The sequence below is a fragment of the Phalaenopsis equestris genome, unplaced genomic scaffold (genome assembly GCF_001263595.1).
Source record: "Phalaenopsis equestris unplaced genomic scaffold, ASM126359v1 Scaffold000202, whole genome shotgun sequence".
NCBI classification, from domain to species: Eukaryota; Viridiplantae; Streptophyta; class Magnoliopsida; order Asparagales; family Orchidaceae; genus Phalaenopsis; species Phalaenopsis equestris.
Window position 1 is genome coordinate 2,735,200 of NW_018164644.1, and position 19,371 is coordinate 2,754,570.

General features: G+C 31.1%; 1 protein-coding gene across 1 annotated transcript; it reads right to left on the reverse strand.

Moving 5' to 3' along the window:
* Positions 1-5,102: 5,102 nt before the first annotated feature.
* LOC110022807 (ATP synthase subunit delta', mitochondrial) lies at positions 5,103-19,138 on the reverse strand. The gene is made up of 2 exons (XM_020721919.1): positions 18,758-19,138; positions 5,103-5,771 (listed from the first exon to the last, which is right to left on the reverse strand). The coding sequence occupies exons 1-2, from the start codon at positions 19,049-19,051 to the stop codon at positions 5,427-5,429; spliced, it is 639 nt and encodes a 212-aa protein (XP_020577578.1). The 5' UTR covers positions 19,052-19,138; the 3' UTR covers positions 5,103-5,426.
* Between the last annotated feature and the right edge of the window lie 233 nt (positions 19,139-19,371).

Consider the following 19,371-nt stretch of genomic DNA (forward strand, 5'->3'; position numbering starts at 1 on the left):
TATATATATATATAGGTCTGGGATGGGAGACTTGTGGGGGAGTGCAATCTTTGAGTAATTAATCAGCAGTTATCTTTGCGAGTACTCAATATGAAAGTAGTATAAGAATAAGGGGATTTATATGCTTATCATATAATATTTAGTGGATGCATATGTGGTAGGATTAGTATTTTCCCCCCTTAAGTTAGTAGATGAATATGTAAAAATAAAATGCATTCATCAAACATTAGTATTTTTTCTTTATTCAAGTTCTACAATGGTCTTTATTAAATATGTGGATAAATTTATCCTTTAAAAATACATCTCATAAGAACTCTAAAAACAAAGTGAATGATTTCTCTTTGCATCCATTTAAAAGTAATATTATGTGAATGATTCCCTTTCTGGGTTTCAACATGGCATCAGAGCATCTCCTTCGCAGGTTCTTTCTCTCTTGAATTTTCACACTTTAATTTTTTGCTTTGGTCTTTCTCTTTCGGGAATTCTCGTTTTCGTCTGTCTCGCTCAATTCTTGGAATGTATGTTCTTGATTTCAAGTTTTCGGTGATTAAACTCCATTGTTATCGAGCTTAATCAGGGATTTTACAAAGTCCTCAAATGATACCAATACCTTTCAATCTCCCTCTCTTAAATTTCTTATGGGAAACATCTCCATCTTGGTTATCACTCAATTGACCATTGATAATTTTCCCATTTGGAGTTCTCAGATCTACAAACTATTCAAAGAAAATGGGTTTTAATCGTTTCTTGAAGGAACTTCGATTTGCCCTCTCAGTTAACTAGTGCTATCAATGATAATTCGGTTAACAATGTCAATTATAGCTAGAATCTCATAGACCAAAGCCTAGTTGCAACTCTTTACTCCACCATTTCTTCATTTATCTTACCTCATGTGTTAAAGCCTGAAACCACCATAGGTATTTGAAAAACTTTATCATAACAACTTCAATTATTTAGTCAAGCTCGTGCTATACAGATCAAGAATGAGCTCCATGATATTTCTATGAAAAACAACTCAGTGAATCAATACTTGACCAAAATCAAGATATTAGTGGATCAAATAGTTGATGTAGGTTTTCGAGTCGATTTTGAAGATATTATCATTTATGTATTGATTGGTTTTCCCAACTCCTATATTTATTTCAAAACAACAATTCAAACAAAGCTTGAACCTATCACTTTGGAAGACCTTTACACTCTTCTATGCAGTGAAGAAGTTCAACAAACAATAACTGCAACAAAGGAACAAAACTTGGCTCAAATCGCACTGCTCTCTAATAGGGATCATGACTGAAACAATTCAAGAAATAGGGGTGGTTGATCGTCCATGCTTTCAGACTCATTAGAGAGATTATATGTCTCAAGAACTCTTTGCTCTTCAACAAAAAGGGACTTGGAAATTAGTTTCTCCACATTTAAATTGCAAGGTGATATGATGCAAGTGAACATATAAAATCAAAAGACGCTCAAATGGGGCTAATGCTAGGTACAAAGCTAGGTTTTGTTGCTCAAGGGTTCAAGCAAGAATATGGCATTATTATCTTGAAATGTTTACTCCAGTTGCCAAAATGTATACTATTAGAATTCCTTTGACGACGGCTATACAAAATCATAGGGATATACTACAACTAGATGTGTCGAACACCTTTCTACATGGGAACCTAGAAAAAGTTGTATATATGCCTCAACCTCAAGGGTTTCAAGATCAACAAAATCCACAACATGTTTTTCGCTTACAAAAAGCTATATATGGGCTAAAACTGTCTCCCCACCAGTGGTATTCAACATTCTTTACATACTTTACTCAACAAAGATTTAATTTCAGTAAAGCTGATCTGTCTCTTCTTATATTCCAAAAGGATGGAGTTCTGATTTTTTTTCTCATTGATGTGGATGATGTTTTAATAACCAACAACAATATGAATTTTATTAAGAACCTATTCAAAATACTTCACAATAGGTTTCAAATCAAAAAGATGGGGCACATAACAACATTTCTTGGTGTTCAATCTCATGAGTTGGAATCAGGTTACCATTTTAATCAAACCTTATATATCTTAGAACTGTTAAATAAAGATGGAATGCAGAATTGCAAAAAGATACTCAATCCTTGCTCCTCCAAGGCCACTAGCAATAAATTCACACAACAATAATTTTTAAATATTACTCTTTGCAGGAATGCTACATTATCTTAGTATTACTAGACTAGATATAGCTTATGATGTCAATAGGGACAGTTAACATAAGCATTCATCGACGAATGAAAAATTCTAACAAGTTAAACTTATTGTCAGATACCTTAAAGGAGCTACAACTCATGGGCTTCAATTTACCTACAAATCATCTATAATTCAATTATATTCTGATTCGAACTGGGCAGGGGATCCTATCACAAAAAGATCGGTTTCAGCTCATTGAACAATTTATGGTGAGAATCTGATTTCATAGAAAGTTCAAAAACAATCAACAGTAGCTAAATCTTCTACAAAAGCATAGTAACGGGCATTTTCTTTGGCAACAACAGATTTCATATGGAATAAAAGACTTCTGGCTGAATTTCGTTGACCTATGAACATACCTACAACTATTTTCTATGATAAAAAATCAACTATTGCTTTGGCTAATAACACAAATTTTTATGCTCGTGCCAAGCATATAGAAATTGGTCATCATTTTATTAGAGATCAAATTGCAGCAAAAAAAAAAACATTTTAACATGTAGCAACCCTAGACCAAATTGTATATGTATTCACAAAAACTCTATCTACATCCAAGTTTCATAAACTTAGAAACAAACTTAACACCTATGCTTTAGATGCTAATTTTGAGTGGGACTATTAATAAAGCTGTCTTTTGAAGTAAAAAATTTCTTTTACAGATATATGACAACTCTAATAGAAATATTGTTACTTGTATTTAGCAATTTATATTTCCTATAAATAGCTGTAGTCTGCAATATGACATGATGGAATAAAAGTTAGAACAACTTCACTTCACTTTCCCCTTCTAGGTTTCGTCACTAAAAATTTATTTGACTCTGGATAATGAACCCCTAAGATATAATTCACTGTAATGAAATGCAAACTTAAGAAAATTACCAACTCTTCAATAATGACAATTGGCTCTTGAAAAATTCATTCTATTTTTATCTATAATTATCTATAATGACAAAAATCCCCAAAAAAAAAAAAGATTTTCTTATTTCATATTAACATCCAAATTAGGAAAAAAGTATGATTAACAAATATAGAAAGTCATAAGTTAGCATTGATTCAATGTACTGCCTACCTTACCTAACAACCACATACAAAAAAACAAAAAGTGGATAGGCTCATTTGAAACCATTATTTAATACATTTAATATTGACAAATAATAATAATTTTATTTATTTTCAAAAGGAATAATCAAAGGTTAGACTTTGATGTTCTCACACATATTTATCAAGTAAATGCCAATATTTGTGCTTAAAGAAGTACTTAATAAATTTATACTTGCTAGAGCTATACATTATTATTCTCTTATACATTTTGGTGAAAAATACTATGATCAAAATAATTGGATTCATTTTTATAAGAATGCAATTATGCAATATAATTTTTGCACAATTGCCTATATATTGAACTAATCTACAAATAAATTCAATAATTATAAAAAATTATCTAATAAAATTTAATAATAATAATTGAACCCTCCTAAAAAAAAAATAAAAATAAATGAAGGCTTAAGTGCTCATCAACTGGTTTACAAGAAGATTTACATACACACCAGCAAATTGTTATGTATTCAAATATTGAGTAATGTGTCAAAATAATCTCCGACTATCTATATGGAGTCATTTTAGTCCCAGAGTTTATAAAAGCGTCAAAATAATCCCTAAACTCTTTAAATCGGGATTAAAATAGTCCTCATACAGGACTGTTAAAGCTCAATTTTAAAATAGTTGAGGATTATTTTGGTTCGTACATAAAATCTAGGACTAAATTTTTTTCATGCAAATAGCCGGGGTCTATTTTGACACTTTACACATATTTATCATATATGTCTCTTCTTATACATGCATGAAAATGTGTATTTCACTTTTCTAAAGTTAAAATAGAGATATTTGTATGTGTTGTGAAAGATTTTGATGGTAAAAAAGAAAGTAAAGTTTCAATGTTAGATATGTAAAAACATAACAATTGGGTGGTATTTATGTAAACACCCCTATTTAATAATGCAAAAAATATATATTTGTTAGAACACCCACCAAGGTTGCTTCATAAATGAAACCAAGAAAAAAAAAAGTCCACAGAAGTTGAAACTGAACATATGCTTACAAACAAGTAGTAGGTAGGAGGAGAGGGAGACTAGAAACAAAGCAATAGAACAAACCTGATCCAAATTTATAATCAATAAGCATTAAGTAATTAATTAAGCTTTAATCATAATTAATTCTCCATCATTATGCTACTACACATAGTTGTGCGTTGAAACATGGCCCGCAGGTCGACCGCGAAGTTCGACCTGCGTTCGACCTGCGGCCTGCGTTTAGTGTAAAAATGGAACCGTGTTTTCGAATAAGCGGACACAACGGGCGATTCAAACGGCACCGCGGCATTTTCAAAAATGCAACCGCCGCACTTATAAGCTGCCCCAGACGGACCCTATATTTCAAGGCAGAAAGGCTCATTAACATTAGAATAAGCGAAAAATAATAAAAAAAGAATTTTTTATAACATGTTTATTGGCATTCTTAGAATTGGGGCATTAAATGGACTGAGATTTATATTTATTTGATTAATCATTTGAATAGTTCTGTAAATACATTATTTTAAATGAACGAATTTGAGTAATTTATTGTTTGATTTATTTGCAATAATATATAATGATTAATCAGTATTGAAAGTAACGATGAATGTATGCGTAAAAAGCTTCCTTCCTACTGACTAAGAAAAATAATCTGTAACCGGCTATTAATGAAACCTGACACCGTTCCTTCTAAAATGATGAGGAAATTAAAATTGATTTACTAGCCAGAAACAGCAGCAGAATCTGACAATTTTCCCCAACACAGATAATCTTTCATTCAATAAATAAACATCAATCTTTGTACAGCTAAAGATGATAACTAAAACCATATATATATTGTCTGTCAATCATCAAAGTATTTCTCAGCAAATTAAATATCCTACAAATATTATTTCTGCTGGTTCAAAATGAATTCAGAATGCCCAGAATTAAAAACAGTTATTTCAGCTGCTTCACTGCAGACATTCCTCTCTCAAAATCTCTATTTCAAGATAAAATTGTTGAAGCTACAAGCACATACAAAGCAAATTTGTAACCAATAATAGCATAAAACAAACATTTCAATTCCACCAACAAATTATTCAGCCTCCCTCACTTGAGTCCATGGAGATTCTCTCTCAAACAAGAAAGTCTTCTTTCACCCAGTAAGTGCAGCATTGAGAGCGCTGTGTACGTCAACTCCGACCTGAGCTTCGGCCTTCTCGAGGTCGGTGACGGCTGAGTTGAGCTTCTGAGTGAACTCGGACAGTCCTTTTTGAACCAGGCTTGAATCGATTTGGTCGAGGGGAACAGCCTCAACGGCGACGATATCGGCGTAAGAGTTTGCATGGATAAACGCAAAGCCGCTGCTGACAAAGTATTTGGTGACATCATTTCCGTTGTGCACTGAGAGAACGCCAGGTTTGAGTTCTGCTATGGTCGCCACATGGCCGGGTAGAACACCCATTTGCCCGGTTGTTGCGGGTATAATCGCCATGTCGACCTTGATAATGAAATTAAAGGAGGTGAACAAATGAAAATAGTGAACTTCTTTCACAGTTAAATTCAGTGAGAAAAATGTTCATAAACATCAGTGGGGTAGTTATTCACAGAAAAATACTTACCTATTATGGCCATCATCATCATAAGATCCATATAAATAGCCTCATTCCAGCCCTTTGGGTTATCTTTATGAATTCTCACTCTCCATTATTTCGTATTTAGTATTGCATGAGATGCTAAATCTATTTGAATTATTTTTCTTCACAAACACTGTCAATACTGCTTTTGGTCTACTTCTTTTCCTTTCTACACCTAAAACATTACTTCTATTTATTCATCAAATTGGTGCATCTTCTACCTTCTGTTAGACATGGCCAAAAAACCAAAATTTGTTTTCTACAATGCTTATCTGATGTTACACTTACTATTCCTCTTATATAATTTACTATCATAAATTTATATCATAAATTATTGTTGCGATATATCATTACATAAACATATTCACTTATTATCTTACTTTCTTGTTCTTTATGCCGACCAATACATAAGCCCTTGCACTGAATCAATAAGATATAACAAAAGCCTTTTCTGCAAAAAAATAAAAAATAAAATAAAAATAATAAAAAAGCCTTTTCTGTTCAACATGCCCCCCTCCTCTTAATCACAACCCAATTTTGCTCATGTATGTGTGCCCAAATTTTGTTGATGGACAATCGTCTCATCTCTGTGATCCACATGAATAACATTTCCGCTTGCGCCAGTTGCTTACCCACTTATGCTCATTCCACAAACCTGTCGCTGCACAACATACTATAATTTCCCTTCACGCACAGCATAATATAACTTATTATCATAAGAAAGTTTTATGTTGAAAGGATATCATCATAATCATACTCTCTTGTTAACTTCATATCTTGTTATTCATAATCTACCATATATATATATATATATATATACATACATACATACATACATACAGATACCTTTTTTGCTCTAACATTCCCCTCTTAATCACAACCCGCAATATTCAAGTATGTGTGTCGTCACATTAAAAGGCCAATTACTCATCTCGGGAAAACTTTGGCTACCCTCCAGTAATTCAACATGTCTCCACCACAACCCCCATTGGTTATATTGACACTCATTGTAGTTCAATCTATCTTTCATAAGAAGAATATAATTGACTACTCTAGCTTTCTTGGTTTACAATTTAGCCCTCTCATGCAATTTTCTCTTCTAATTTGAATTTAACTGCTCATTCTACTACCAAACGGGTTTTAGGTCCATGTTCTTCTTCGAATATGTCAGTTAATCAATACTATTTTCATCGCTTACGTTTGCATGCCTCCCACTTATCATTTAAACGATGAATCTTCCTCTCCTCTGAAAAAAAAAAAAAAAAGACGATCCCTCTACCTCATTTACAATGACAAGGTTTCGATATTCCACAATTTCTTGTAAAACTTCTATCGAGACATTGCCTTATCAAAACCAAATAACTATTTTTAAGCCTTTAATTATCCTTCTCGCAACATTTTTTAGCATCTTAGCATGAAGAAAGATTGGAGGCATTTACTTACTGATTTTATTTTCATTGTTTAATCCTCCTCGACTATTTCATCAAATTAGGGGCATTTTCACTATGACCTCCATCCCCTGAACCTTCCTTTGCAAATTTGAATCCGAAGAATGGGACTATGGTAAGCACAGCCACACTACTTCTAAATGTCTAAAACCTCCTGTAGGACCAAGCTTTCAGACCCCATCCCAATTTATTCAAACATCTAAGGAACAAAGCTCATGTCCACTTCTAAATAATTTCATTATTTTACATCTTCTATTGATAACTACACCAATGTTGCTCGAGTTTATTTGTTGAAGAGTAAATCATAAGTTCTCTTTACCTCCAAGCAACTTTATCAATAAATAGCAATTTGGTTTTCCACTCAAATTTAAACTCTGTATTGTTAACATATTTAAATATTTGCAAAAAAGATTTCAAATTTTTTGCTAAAAATAGTATCACATGTCAATCATATATCTTTATATAAAACAATAAAATTATATGCTAAATGTAAGCATTGAAATCCGCATGATGTTGCTCGTGCCTTAATTTCACATGCATGTTTGATGATAATTTTGGGGAGATGTCTTTCTCCTAGTCTATTACTTGATCAATTGCGTCGTCTCTACCATTTAAAGTGGTCCTTTCCTTTCAATTGTTTATTCACAGTTTTCTTTCTGTCATGCTCTTAAAAGGTTTTTTTACTATTTTTGTTTTGTTCACTCTTTTTATCTAGGAAATGGGATAACACTCCTCTAATGCCATTAAATATACTGTTCTTGGCTACTCTCGTACTAGAAAAATCATCAGCGCTACAATCAACTTATACGCCACTCTATACCACTATCGATGCACATTTCATAAAACATCAACTGCTACCTTCCAGCTTTCACCACATCTCCTAATATTCCAATTCCAGCTATTGCTTGGATGCATGCTTCTCTTCCCTTGCAAGTTTCTACACACCATCCTCATCTACCTTCTCCTTAAGTGCCTCCTATCATCCCATCAATCTTGACCAAGCAACCACGTGCATTTAGGCCCCGGCCCCAGATCAACACCTCTTGATTGCCCTAAAAAAGGTATACAATACACTCATCTGTGCACTTTTAATGAAATTGTCATCTTCCTCTCATTATTTTGACTTATCTCATCTTTTTTGTGTCGAGTACCGAGACTTATTGAGAAGCTATGTTTGGCCCTAACAAACAGCATAAAATGATTAACTGAATTAGTGATCTTTTTATCATCATACTTGGGATCTAATTATATGCCCTTATGTGGATTAAGCCCATCTCATATCATTGGATCTTCACTACTAAGTTTTATTCGGATGAATCTAGCACAAAGCTCACTTGCTGGAAATAATCTATATACAAATCCATGGCATCAAAAACTTTGAAATTTTCTCTCCCATCACTAAGCTTAATTCTATTTGTCCTGTATTGTCATCAATCAATGATATATTTGCTCCAAATGACTGCCAACAATAATTTTCTATGGGGACCTTTTTGAAGTTATTTATATATTAAGGGTGTGCTGCTAGAGAGAGAACAAAAGGCTATAAATTTTGAGATATACGGGTTAAGATAAAGTCCCTGCAATTGGTTCAAGAAACTCTGCAAGTTTCTCATTGAAATTGATCTTCGAAGTAAGATGATTGGCTATTCTATCTATATTCACCCGATTTCCTTCAAAACATGATCCTCATTGTGTATTTGAAAACATTTTTCTAATCGGGAATGATGCGTAAAAAATTGATGAAATAAAATGTCAGATATTTGCCAATAAAATCATTGGAATTCAAAACACATTTTTGATACAAATTTGCATATAACAAGAATGATGTTTCTCACTCTTAAAGGAAATATACTTTATATCTTGAAGAATCTAATCTTCATAGGAGCAAGTCTACTGACTCTCACATAGATATTATGTAATAATATTGATAAATGATAAAAGTTTTGAAGATGCTTCTTGTTATCAACATCTGCTTGATAAGTTTATCCAACTAACTATTACTTGAGATATATATTCTTCGGTGCTAATGAGGTTAGTTAAGGTATGCAAAACCCAAATAAAGGAATGATGAGATGGTGTTCTAAGAATGTTCACATTAAAAAATCTCCGAGAAAAAGTCTAAGTTATCATAAGCATAACAATTTAAAAATTAAAGCATATTTTAATGTTAAAAATGCTAGATCTATTGAGAATCAGAAGAATACTTAAGGACAGTATTCGAAACGAAAATCCCAGGTCCTAGAGACGCAAAATATTATAGATAGGTCGAGTGTTAAAGCTAAACATAGGGTTCATAGTTCAACCTGCTTGAGAAATGATGTAGATTAAACTCTGCTAGAATAATTTGACTTAATTGAACACAATGATCTTTAAATGTGGTAATCAGTTGATTGATGTAAGACAAACATGGGCTCACCACGATGATGGATAAAGAAGCTTTAGAACTTCAAATAAAAACTCCATTAAAACTTAAACATCAGAGAAAAATTAAATCTAAAAACAAATCATTTAGAAGACTGAAATAAGTACAATGAATAGACTAGAATTTTAACTAGATTAAGAATGTATCTCCAAGATAAAGACTAACGAAACACAATAAAAAAAAAGGTGATTGGAAAATAGAGATATTAATGTTAAAAAATTTTAACTCAAACATAAGCTAACCATTGAAAAGTTAATATAAGTAGGATCTTAAGAGGTTTAAAGAAGTACAGAATATGTAATGGGCTATCTAATGACAATTACTTACAATTCAAGTGCATTTTTAAAATAATATAAAGCAAATATAATGTTTTTAAAGTAAAAAGGGCTATTTGGTTGGTTAAAATAAATGCATGAATTTACTTTTTGGTATCTAGTTGAAAGTAAAATAAATATAATCTTTTGTTAACATATACACTTAATATATTTTTCTGAAGATTGAAGTCAAAGAAGAACACAATAGGGCATGAGACTAAGGAGATGGCGATGAGGTCGCAAGCATGAGATGACGATAAGGTCATCTCGTGAGCACAAGGATGGTGGGAGCCTAGGACATCACAAGCATGGTGAGGTCATCTTATGAGTCACGTGGAGTTCATTCCATGGGTTTATAAGCATGACAAAGTTGCTTGGTGAGTTCACATTGCACTTGCAATGTCGTGAGCGATGTAAGTTTGCATTGTGCAATGAAGTTGAAATTCACGTTAAAAAAGTGAATTGAGTGATGCATTCAAAAACCCTCAGAGAAATACCTTGAATTTATTTCTCTTAACTAAATAGTCAAAAATATAAAACTACTACCTTTAAAATGCAATGCACTCAAACACATATGCAACCAAACTACCCCTAAATAAGAATAATACAGAATAACTAATGGATTGTTGCTATGAGCAATCTTTCTTCTTTAAATCAATCTTCCAGTTCTTGGATGCTTATTATTAAGGATAAGCACCACCTTCACTTAAGAAGCCCTTCATTTCAACAAACAAAGCACACAAAGGGTAAGTAGAGAAGCTCAAAATTTTCATCTCATCCTTCAGTCCTTCATTCATAAAATAAGTGATTTGTATCACAATAAACTCCTTATACATAGAAGGAAAAGTGATATACTTAAAGATACAAAAATAACTAGTTATACTTACAATCATATTCATATTTGACTTGACAATAAGCCTTTTTCCCAAAAAGTGGGATCAGCTACCTGAATCTTTTTTCTCCATTGCATCCTACTCCATTGCATCCTATTTTTCTCCATTGCATCCTATTGTGTCATATTTTCATTTAATTGTAATAGATTAAGATCATTTTTCATACAATAGGCCCAAGTCTTCTTAGGACCAACGGTGTCTTCCTTAACATAAATCAAATCTAAAACATTTACTCTCCTAACAGATTCATCGTATGGTCGACATTTGATGTGACCAAACTAACTAAGACGGCTCTTTCTACTCTTGTCTGCCACTGGAGCTACACCAAGCTTATCAAGGATATATTCATTTCATATTTTGTCTCTAAGTGTCAAGCCACTCATCCACCTAAGCATTCTCATCTCAGCAACACTTAACTTTGTTTTATGCTTCTCTTTTAAAGGCCAACATTCTGAACCATAGAGTTTTGCAGATCTTACCACCATCTTATAAAATATTCCTTCCAGTCGTAGCGGCACTTTTCTATCACACAAAACAATCATATTCATACATACTATCAAATTCAAACCTACCACAAAACCTAATAATATAAAGGCCTGACATGACCCATGAAATTGGAAAAAATCAAAAAGAAAGTATAAACCAAATATATAACAAATAATAATTGTCCAAAATAAATTTACAAAAGAAAATAAAAATGCAACCATAATGTAAAGCATAACTAGAATGTACTATAGGGGTGCACATTCTAGTCTCTTGCGATGATTAAGACAAGGATGGAGACTGTGATGTCATACATCAACAATATTTATATTACAAGCAATCCCACCTCTTATGAAAAAAATAAACTTATTAAAATAGATTATTACAACCTCAGAAATTCGGTCTTATCAAGAGAAAATCATAGCTCGATGCACCTCCCATAATGAAAAATTGGTTAATAAATTTACCTAAGCTCTAAGACAAGTTTTTTTTTTTTTTTTTCAATTTGATTTATATGTTGAAACTTATTTATATACATGCACTAGCCTGATGAGATGAAGCTGGATATCAAAGCAAACAACTACACTTAAAATAATATTTTTGCTAAAATAAATAGTAATAATTGAGAATATTTTCCTTATATTCATTGTAAATTCTTCTAATTTGCCTATATATGAATAAGTTGATATCAAAGCAAACAACTACACTTTGTGGATGAGATATTAAAAAAATCATTTTTCTATCCACATAATTATCTATCAATTTATCCTTCAATTTTTTTATATCCATCCATCTTAACTTTTTCCATTTATCTAAAAAATAAATTCACTAACTAATTAATACAACATGATAACTAATTAATACAACATGATAAATAATTGAAAACTTATCGAATTCACCCTTAAGTATCAACGATATTTCTTATAGCATAATATTTTCGAGATACAACTATTCTTAAACCTCTTAGCCTTTACATAACAAGTAATAAACTTGTCATACTCATTATTTAGTAATATAATATATCCAGAATACTTTCTCAGAGCAATATATCATTCTTTTTTGTAGTAAAATTAGCCAATAACTATTAATATGACACTCACTAAAATTATAAATAATATAATTATTATTTTTGTACAAATTTAAAGCCCTTTATATATATTTCTTTATTGATCAAAATTTCTACTCAATTCAGAAGAAGTCTAACTTATTTGAATATTTATCCGCCAAAAAAAATATATTAAGATATCTCACTTTAAATATTATTAATAAACAATATCATAATTATAGAGATGATATTATCATGAGGTTGATTTTTTATGTAATCATATTGTGATTACGAACACTTTGATCACTCGATAACTCCTTATATTAATTATTGCTCCATAATATATAACATAGCATAAATCTAATAAACATCTTTTTTTTTTCTAGATAGAGACCAAATCATTCATAGCAGTGCTCTATACTTAATCATATCACTTCTCAAGCTTAGTAAAAATCATATGAAAAATCTTTCTTTACTCTCTATACTTTTTAGTCATGGCATGAATTTACCTACAATGTGAATCTTACAGGAATAGAACAAAATTGAATATTTGTTATTGCCAATATTGCATTACACTCTCTCATAAGTCCATTGTATGTTTCATAAGTTTGATTTCATCTATGATTAACACAGTATTGAATAACACTTTTATTCTTCAAAAATAGTACCAAAATACTTTGCATATAATCCTGCAACATTGCCTTAGTATTCAAAAATCCAACGAATGGGTTTCTTAGCCAAACCACTATAATATCACTAAATTTTTGAAGGTATATCATATAGACACAAGGTTTAAGCTTTAAACATATTTTTCATGCCTAATTCCACTTCATTTTTTTAAAATTAATCTTGATATACCTCATTGTGTTATTTCTTATGCTAATCCAAAATGAATTCTAGAATAACCTTCTCAGTTAATTTTTTTTCTCAAAATAACATTTTATATTGATCTTGATGTTTGTATCTTCAACAAACATGTACTTATATTCACCTTTACTATATTTAAATTAAACAAAGCCTTTAGATTTCTTATTTGTTACCTTTGACATTTTATTGCAAAATTTTGCCTTCTTTAGCACCTACCCTATTATAAATCATAGAAAACTATAGCTTTTGCATTGCTTCCATATAATAATTATAAGTTTGAAGAGCATTTAAAATTTGACTAAGGTTTAAAATTAAGTTTATTTAAACTTTGCATGTCCTAACTCACCACTATGTATTCTTGTATATCTATGGTGTATTTCACAGCTTCTCTTAAACTTTAACAACAATCTTCTTAAAAGAGTAGCCATTGCATAAACAGTCTTAGCCTATTGATTAAGAGCTTAGACTTCCAATCAAGAGATCATTAGTTCAAGGCTTTACATATGCAATGTGCATGATTTTGCAATCAAATTCACTCAAATGTTTCAGAAAAAAGTACTAACCATCTTATCTGACACAAAATTTTGCTCTAGAATTCCAATTTCCTTCGTTTAACAGAATATATCGAAAGATTTAACTTCTCAACTATAAAGTTTAAACTTCTAATCTAAGGACATGTATTTCTTTTCATTATTTTCTTATACTTTTGAAATAAGCATATATAACTGCTAGCTACTAAATTTGTCAAACATTCACCTGAAATCACCTTATAATTCAGGCTAAGTAAATTATTCTAGTTTTAAAACTAGCTAAGTGCTCTCATGTATTAAAGCATGTGTTCACTATTCCAACATCTACCACAAAAAAATCAAGCATAGTTTATTCATCACTATATGAATTAGTCGGAGACAGCATCACATCAAAAATGTCTCAAATTTTTTAATAATCATCTATAAAAAACATTAAATAAAAGCAAAGTGCATCTATAAAAGATTATGTAGTTGAAATTCTAATTCTCAACATACTCATTAATTTAATTAATAATTTTATTGGTGATTGTTTGTTAAAAAAGAAATGAATGATATTTAAGATAAAAGAAAGAGAATATATATATATATATATATATATATGACTAAGGATAAGACGCGAGATAAGCAATTCATTCTGTCGATGATTCTAATAAAAATGAATTGAGTGATGAGTAATAAGGACTTTAAAATTAAAAATTCAAAAGTTGATGACCAGTTATAATCTTGTTTAACTGAGGAGTAGTAAGAATGAGAGAGATTAACGTTGAACTTATTTTGATTGTTAGGTTTTAAAAACTTAGTATTTTATTTTAACATCTTACCTTACTTTGATAACTTAATGTTTGTGTAATCCATCTTTTTTCATAAATTAAATTTAAGATATTAACATGTTTTTTTTCTAATTTTGCATAATTTATTATTTTGTTACTAAGTTAGAATACTATTATATTACTTTTAAAGTGTCGATAAATTATAATATTAATATATTATTTATTAATTTATGCCATTTTTTAAATTTGAGGCTTATGCCTCAAAACACTTTGAGATTTACACTACAGCACACGAACAAAAAATGGCACACACCCAATTGCGCAATTATAAACTTTGCAACGATTCTTTTATTCAACAAACTTATTCATGTCTTCTATGACGCATATCTCATATCAATTATTTGCATTCAATTTCCACTACTATGTCTTTCACGAATCAACCACGCTCCACTTGTAACACTCGTACTCTCTAGATTAAGAAAAAAAATATTTGATTCGTTCATCTATCATAACTAAATTGTCAGATGTGCTAAATATTAAGTAGAAATACGTCTTATCATCATCATCATCATTGTCGTTATTGTCGTGATCATCATTGTCTTCGTTGTCGTTATCATAATTGCCATCATCTTTGTCATCATCATCATTATTATTATTAAGAATATTCATCATTATTGTTCACTCCATTTACCAATATATAGGCACATTTTTTACTGTAAACAAAATTGTCTGTCAAAGTGTTAAAAGAGAGCATTCTACATGGTTAAACCAAAACATAACAGTTTAGCCCATTCAAATCACATTTAGATGCCAAAATCACTTCGATTTATGGTAGAAAGAATTTCACCTAAATGTGACATGTAGAAAGATTCAAACTTATCCCCTTAGTCACTCGTACATGAAACCAAATAATTGGACTGATAGAACAAGTGCACTAAAAAATGGTAAAGTAATATATTTAACCTAAACATTGATTGTAACATATGATAAAGAAATCATTGGAATAAATTTATGTTTAATATATTTTAAAGATAAATACTCCCAAATTTATTTACCTAAAGTATCATTAAATATAATTATTCTATAATAAAAAGATAATTAAAGTATTAGCATTATATATAATGAATTTGTTAAAAAAAAGTTTTTTTTTTAAATATTTAATACATATTTCGTGCTCATAATGTGGAACACCAACTAATAATCCAATACAAGCTTCGCTTTCATGTTAGATAATAACAAGTACAATAAATTTAAATTAATCATACAGTGTTAAATGAATATATCCATGACAGGGTGGGTTGGTGTAGCTCCGGGCGGATAAGATTAGAGAGTGTCATTTTAGATGATTTGGTCATACTAAACGTCGACTATCTAATGATCCAGTTAGGAGAGTAGATCTTTTAGCTTCAACTTATGTTAAAGGCAGAGGTAGACCTATAAAGAATTGGGCATATTGTATATAAAAAATGATCTTAACAACCTATTAGAATTAAATAGAAATATGACACTCAATAGGACACAATGAAGAAAAAGAATTCATGTAGCCGACCCCACTAGTGGGATAAAGAATTGTTGTTTTACAAAGTGCTATCTTGAAATTCATAATTTATAATTATAATATACTAAACATAAGAATATTTAAGAATGGTACCACAACTGGAAAAAAGAAAGGATTATTACCTTGTTGATTACAAGAAAATATAAGCATATTGTAAAACATATCCTGTCTATATCGAGGCATAACATCAACATATCATAGTCCAAATTTTACATTAAATATTTTAAGATGATTTGCATGTCGAAATTTATCAAAAAATGTTTCTTTCATATATTTTTGTTTGTTAAACTTTGAATAAAAATACAGAGGATTTACATCAGTACCATAGAATTCTTATGTGTTTACATATGTACATCTAAATTTTTATATTTTGCATGGCAACCAAGTGACAAAATCACATCAAAATATAAACAAGAAAATCTGTATTTCACTAGAGACAAGTTAGTGTTCTCAGTATTTATTACGTGATTTAGAGATTAGGGTGCTATATGAGTGGATATAAAAATTCAGGTGTTAGATGTGTTAATACATAAAACTTTGGGGTACATATCAAAACCGCTCAAAAAAATATGGTGAAGTTACACTATTGAAACCACCAAATCTTATAAATAAAAACGAAACAATAACTAAAACCGAGTTTAAGAAAACTGGTATACATGGTTGTAGATATTAGAAATGCATACAGATTTAAAGAAGACTATTTTAGCAACTATACTGGTTTGTTAAAACAACAAAATAGTCCCACATGCACAAAAAAGACCAAGCTTATTGACACACGATCTAGTAATTGTAGAACAAGTAAGCCATATTTACATCATTAAATTGTCAATGGATGCATGAAATTTCTAATTCCCACAATTTGTTAAACTATGGGCAGTGTTGCAATATCACATGTATTTGAGAATTAAGAAAAATGGATTTAACGCCACTCCTGCAATCACTAGAAAAAACACAAAGTAATAAGTTCTCAACTTTCAAGTTCAAAAATCTTATCTTAAAGCAATTTTTCCTTTTGGTGATTCTATTTATACTCTTCACATATACATCTATAATCACTAACCAATATTGTACTACCAAACCTTATATTGAAATCACCTTACCTTTAAAAAAAAAATCGTCAAAGAAAATGAATTTACTTTCGAAGTAACTAATTATTTTTTTCTCCTAAAGTATGAAGTCCCATGACATTTCCATCTTTTATACCATGCCTACCGTGAATCATCTTTTATATGTCAAATTAAATCACTCTAAATAATTATCCTCAATTAAAAATTATAACACTTCAAACATCTCTTCCTAAAATTGATTTTTCAAATTATCTTCTAAAGCACTAACTATAGTTATGGTGACATCACCAATGACTAACTTAATAGCAATCACCCCTATTAACTTGGTACATTCCATGCCGAATCATTTGATGATTGAGCTCGAGCTGACTTAAAAAAAATTTATTTAATCAAGAATCAAATAAAATGGTAACAATTATTAATGAAATTCAAATATATTACACAATTTCAAGTTGTTGGATCCTCATGCCGATCAACATGAATAAGAATGTGGATGAGGCCTTGATGGTCAAACTTTATCGAGCATCAAGGAGAACTTCAAGTTACCTATTCTAGCAAACCTTATTAAGGTAATTGCAATTTTTCAACTTTCTCACTAAGATGGTAACAGCTGTCTTAATGAAAATAGACAGAATCAAAAGTCATTTTTATTTTATCTGTTCAAAACAATAGTCTCTGTGATCATACGAATAAGAGAAACTCACTAGGGAAAGGGGAAAGATAATAAAGCTATGTTTTATAATGTATGCAAGAATATTTCCCATTTTTTATTTGTAAACCTTATAAATGGTGGTACAGATTGGGAACCTATACAGATCTTAAAAATAGAAAAGTTTTATTAGTTGAAACTGATGTTACAATATCAAAGCAGCAGGCAAGAATGAAAGAAGCAAGCAAGATCATGACACATACAAATCCAATCCTGGAAAAAAAAAAACCTGTCAATTTTAGAACAATTGACTCGGATCATCCTTGATAGATACATCTCACATGTTTTCGATGAATAAACAATTGATGCAGATTAGGAAGATCAAAATAGGTTATGCATGTGCTTCCTATATTTTCTATTTGAAAGAAACTAACTTTCTCGGTGATGCTATCATTAAACTATGTTGGACTCTGCAACATTAATAGTACTATCCTCATGTTTAGCAAAAAGAAAAAAGCAGCTAAATTGAACTCATTCCATCAAATCCACCATATAAGATGCGATCAAAGCAAACATCCACATCCAGCTGATCCAATAACATACTCACATATCAAAGCATTCTCATCAGAACAGTCCTCAGCACGCACCCAGAGCCGATAAACACAATCAACTACCAAAATAGCGATCATGAAATCCATCATAAAAAAATAATAAATTAACGATCTCAATTTCAAATGCCAAACCCTAATTAGCTATATCGAACCATTATGGAAATCAAGAGGCAAAGAGAGGGGTAGGGCAAACCTCCTTGTTGGAGATCTCGGATTGGTAAGGAAGGACGAAGTTGAGGGTGAGCTTGGAGGGGATGGAGGAAGGAGTTGGTGGCCGCGGCTTCATAAATGCGAGCGGAGTCTTCGGGGGGTCGATGTTGGGAGCGGCCTTCTTCCATGCCTCGAGGAACGACGAATCTATCGCCGGCGCCTCCGCAACTTCGGTGGAGAAGGCCTGAGAAGCGGCTGGGATTCCGGGGTTCGCCGCTGAACGGATTCCGGCGGCGGCGGTTGCGCGCATCAGCAAGCGGGAGCCTTGGCGATACATGGCTGTACTTCGTCGTCTCCAATTAACAAAAATTGGGGGAAAATTAGGATTTTTGGGTCGTGAATTTCCGGTCTAGTGAAATTTAAGGTTGATTTAGGGGCCGAGACGACTCAAATATATCAGAATTTGGATTTGGGTTCGTAATCAGTATGATTATAGGTTTGATTTGTGTTTGTTTTTCAATGTTTAATCTTGCTTTATACTTGGATTTAGTTATGGCAATTGAACGATTATTTAAACAAGATAATAAACAGGCTAAAAATTCAAACAAAATGTCTAGCTTTTTATATAAAAAAATTAATAAATAATTTTACATACTT

What these genes read in the sequence shown, in the direction of transcription:
- LOC110022807 (XM_020721919.1), bottom strand. Translation starts at nt 19,051, where the DNA reads ATGTATCGCCAAGGCTCCCGCTTGCTGATGCGCGCAACCGCCGCCGCC. An exon ending in CCGAGATCTCCAACAAGGAG is followed by an intron (nt 5,772 to 18,757) that starts GTTTGCCCTACC and finishes TTCATTATCAAG; the next exon opens with GTCGACATGGCGATTATACC.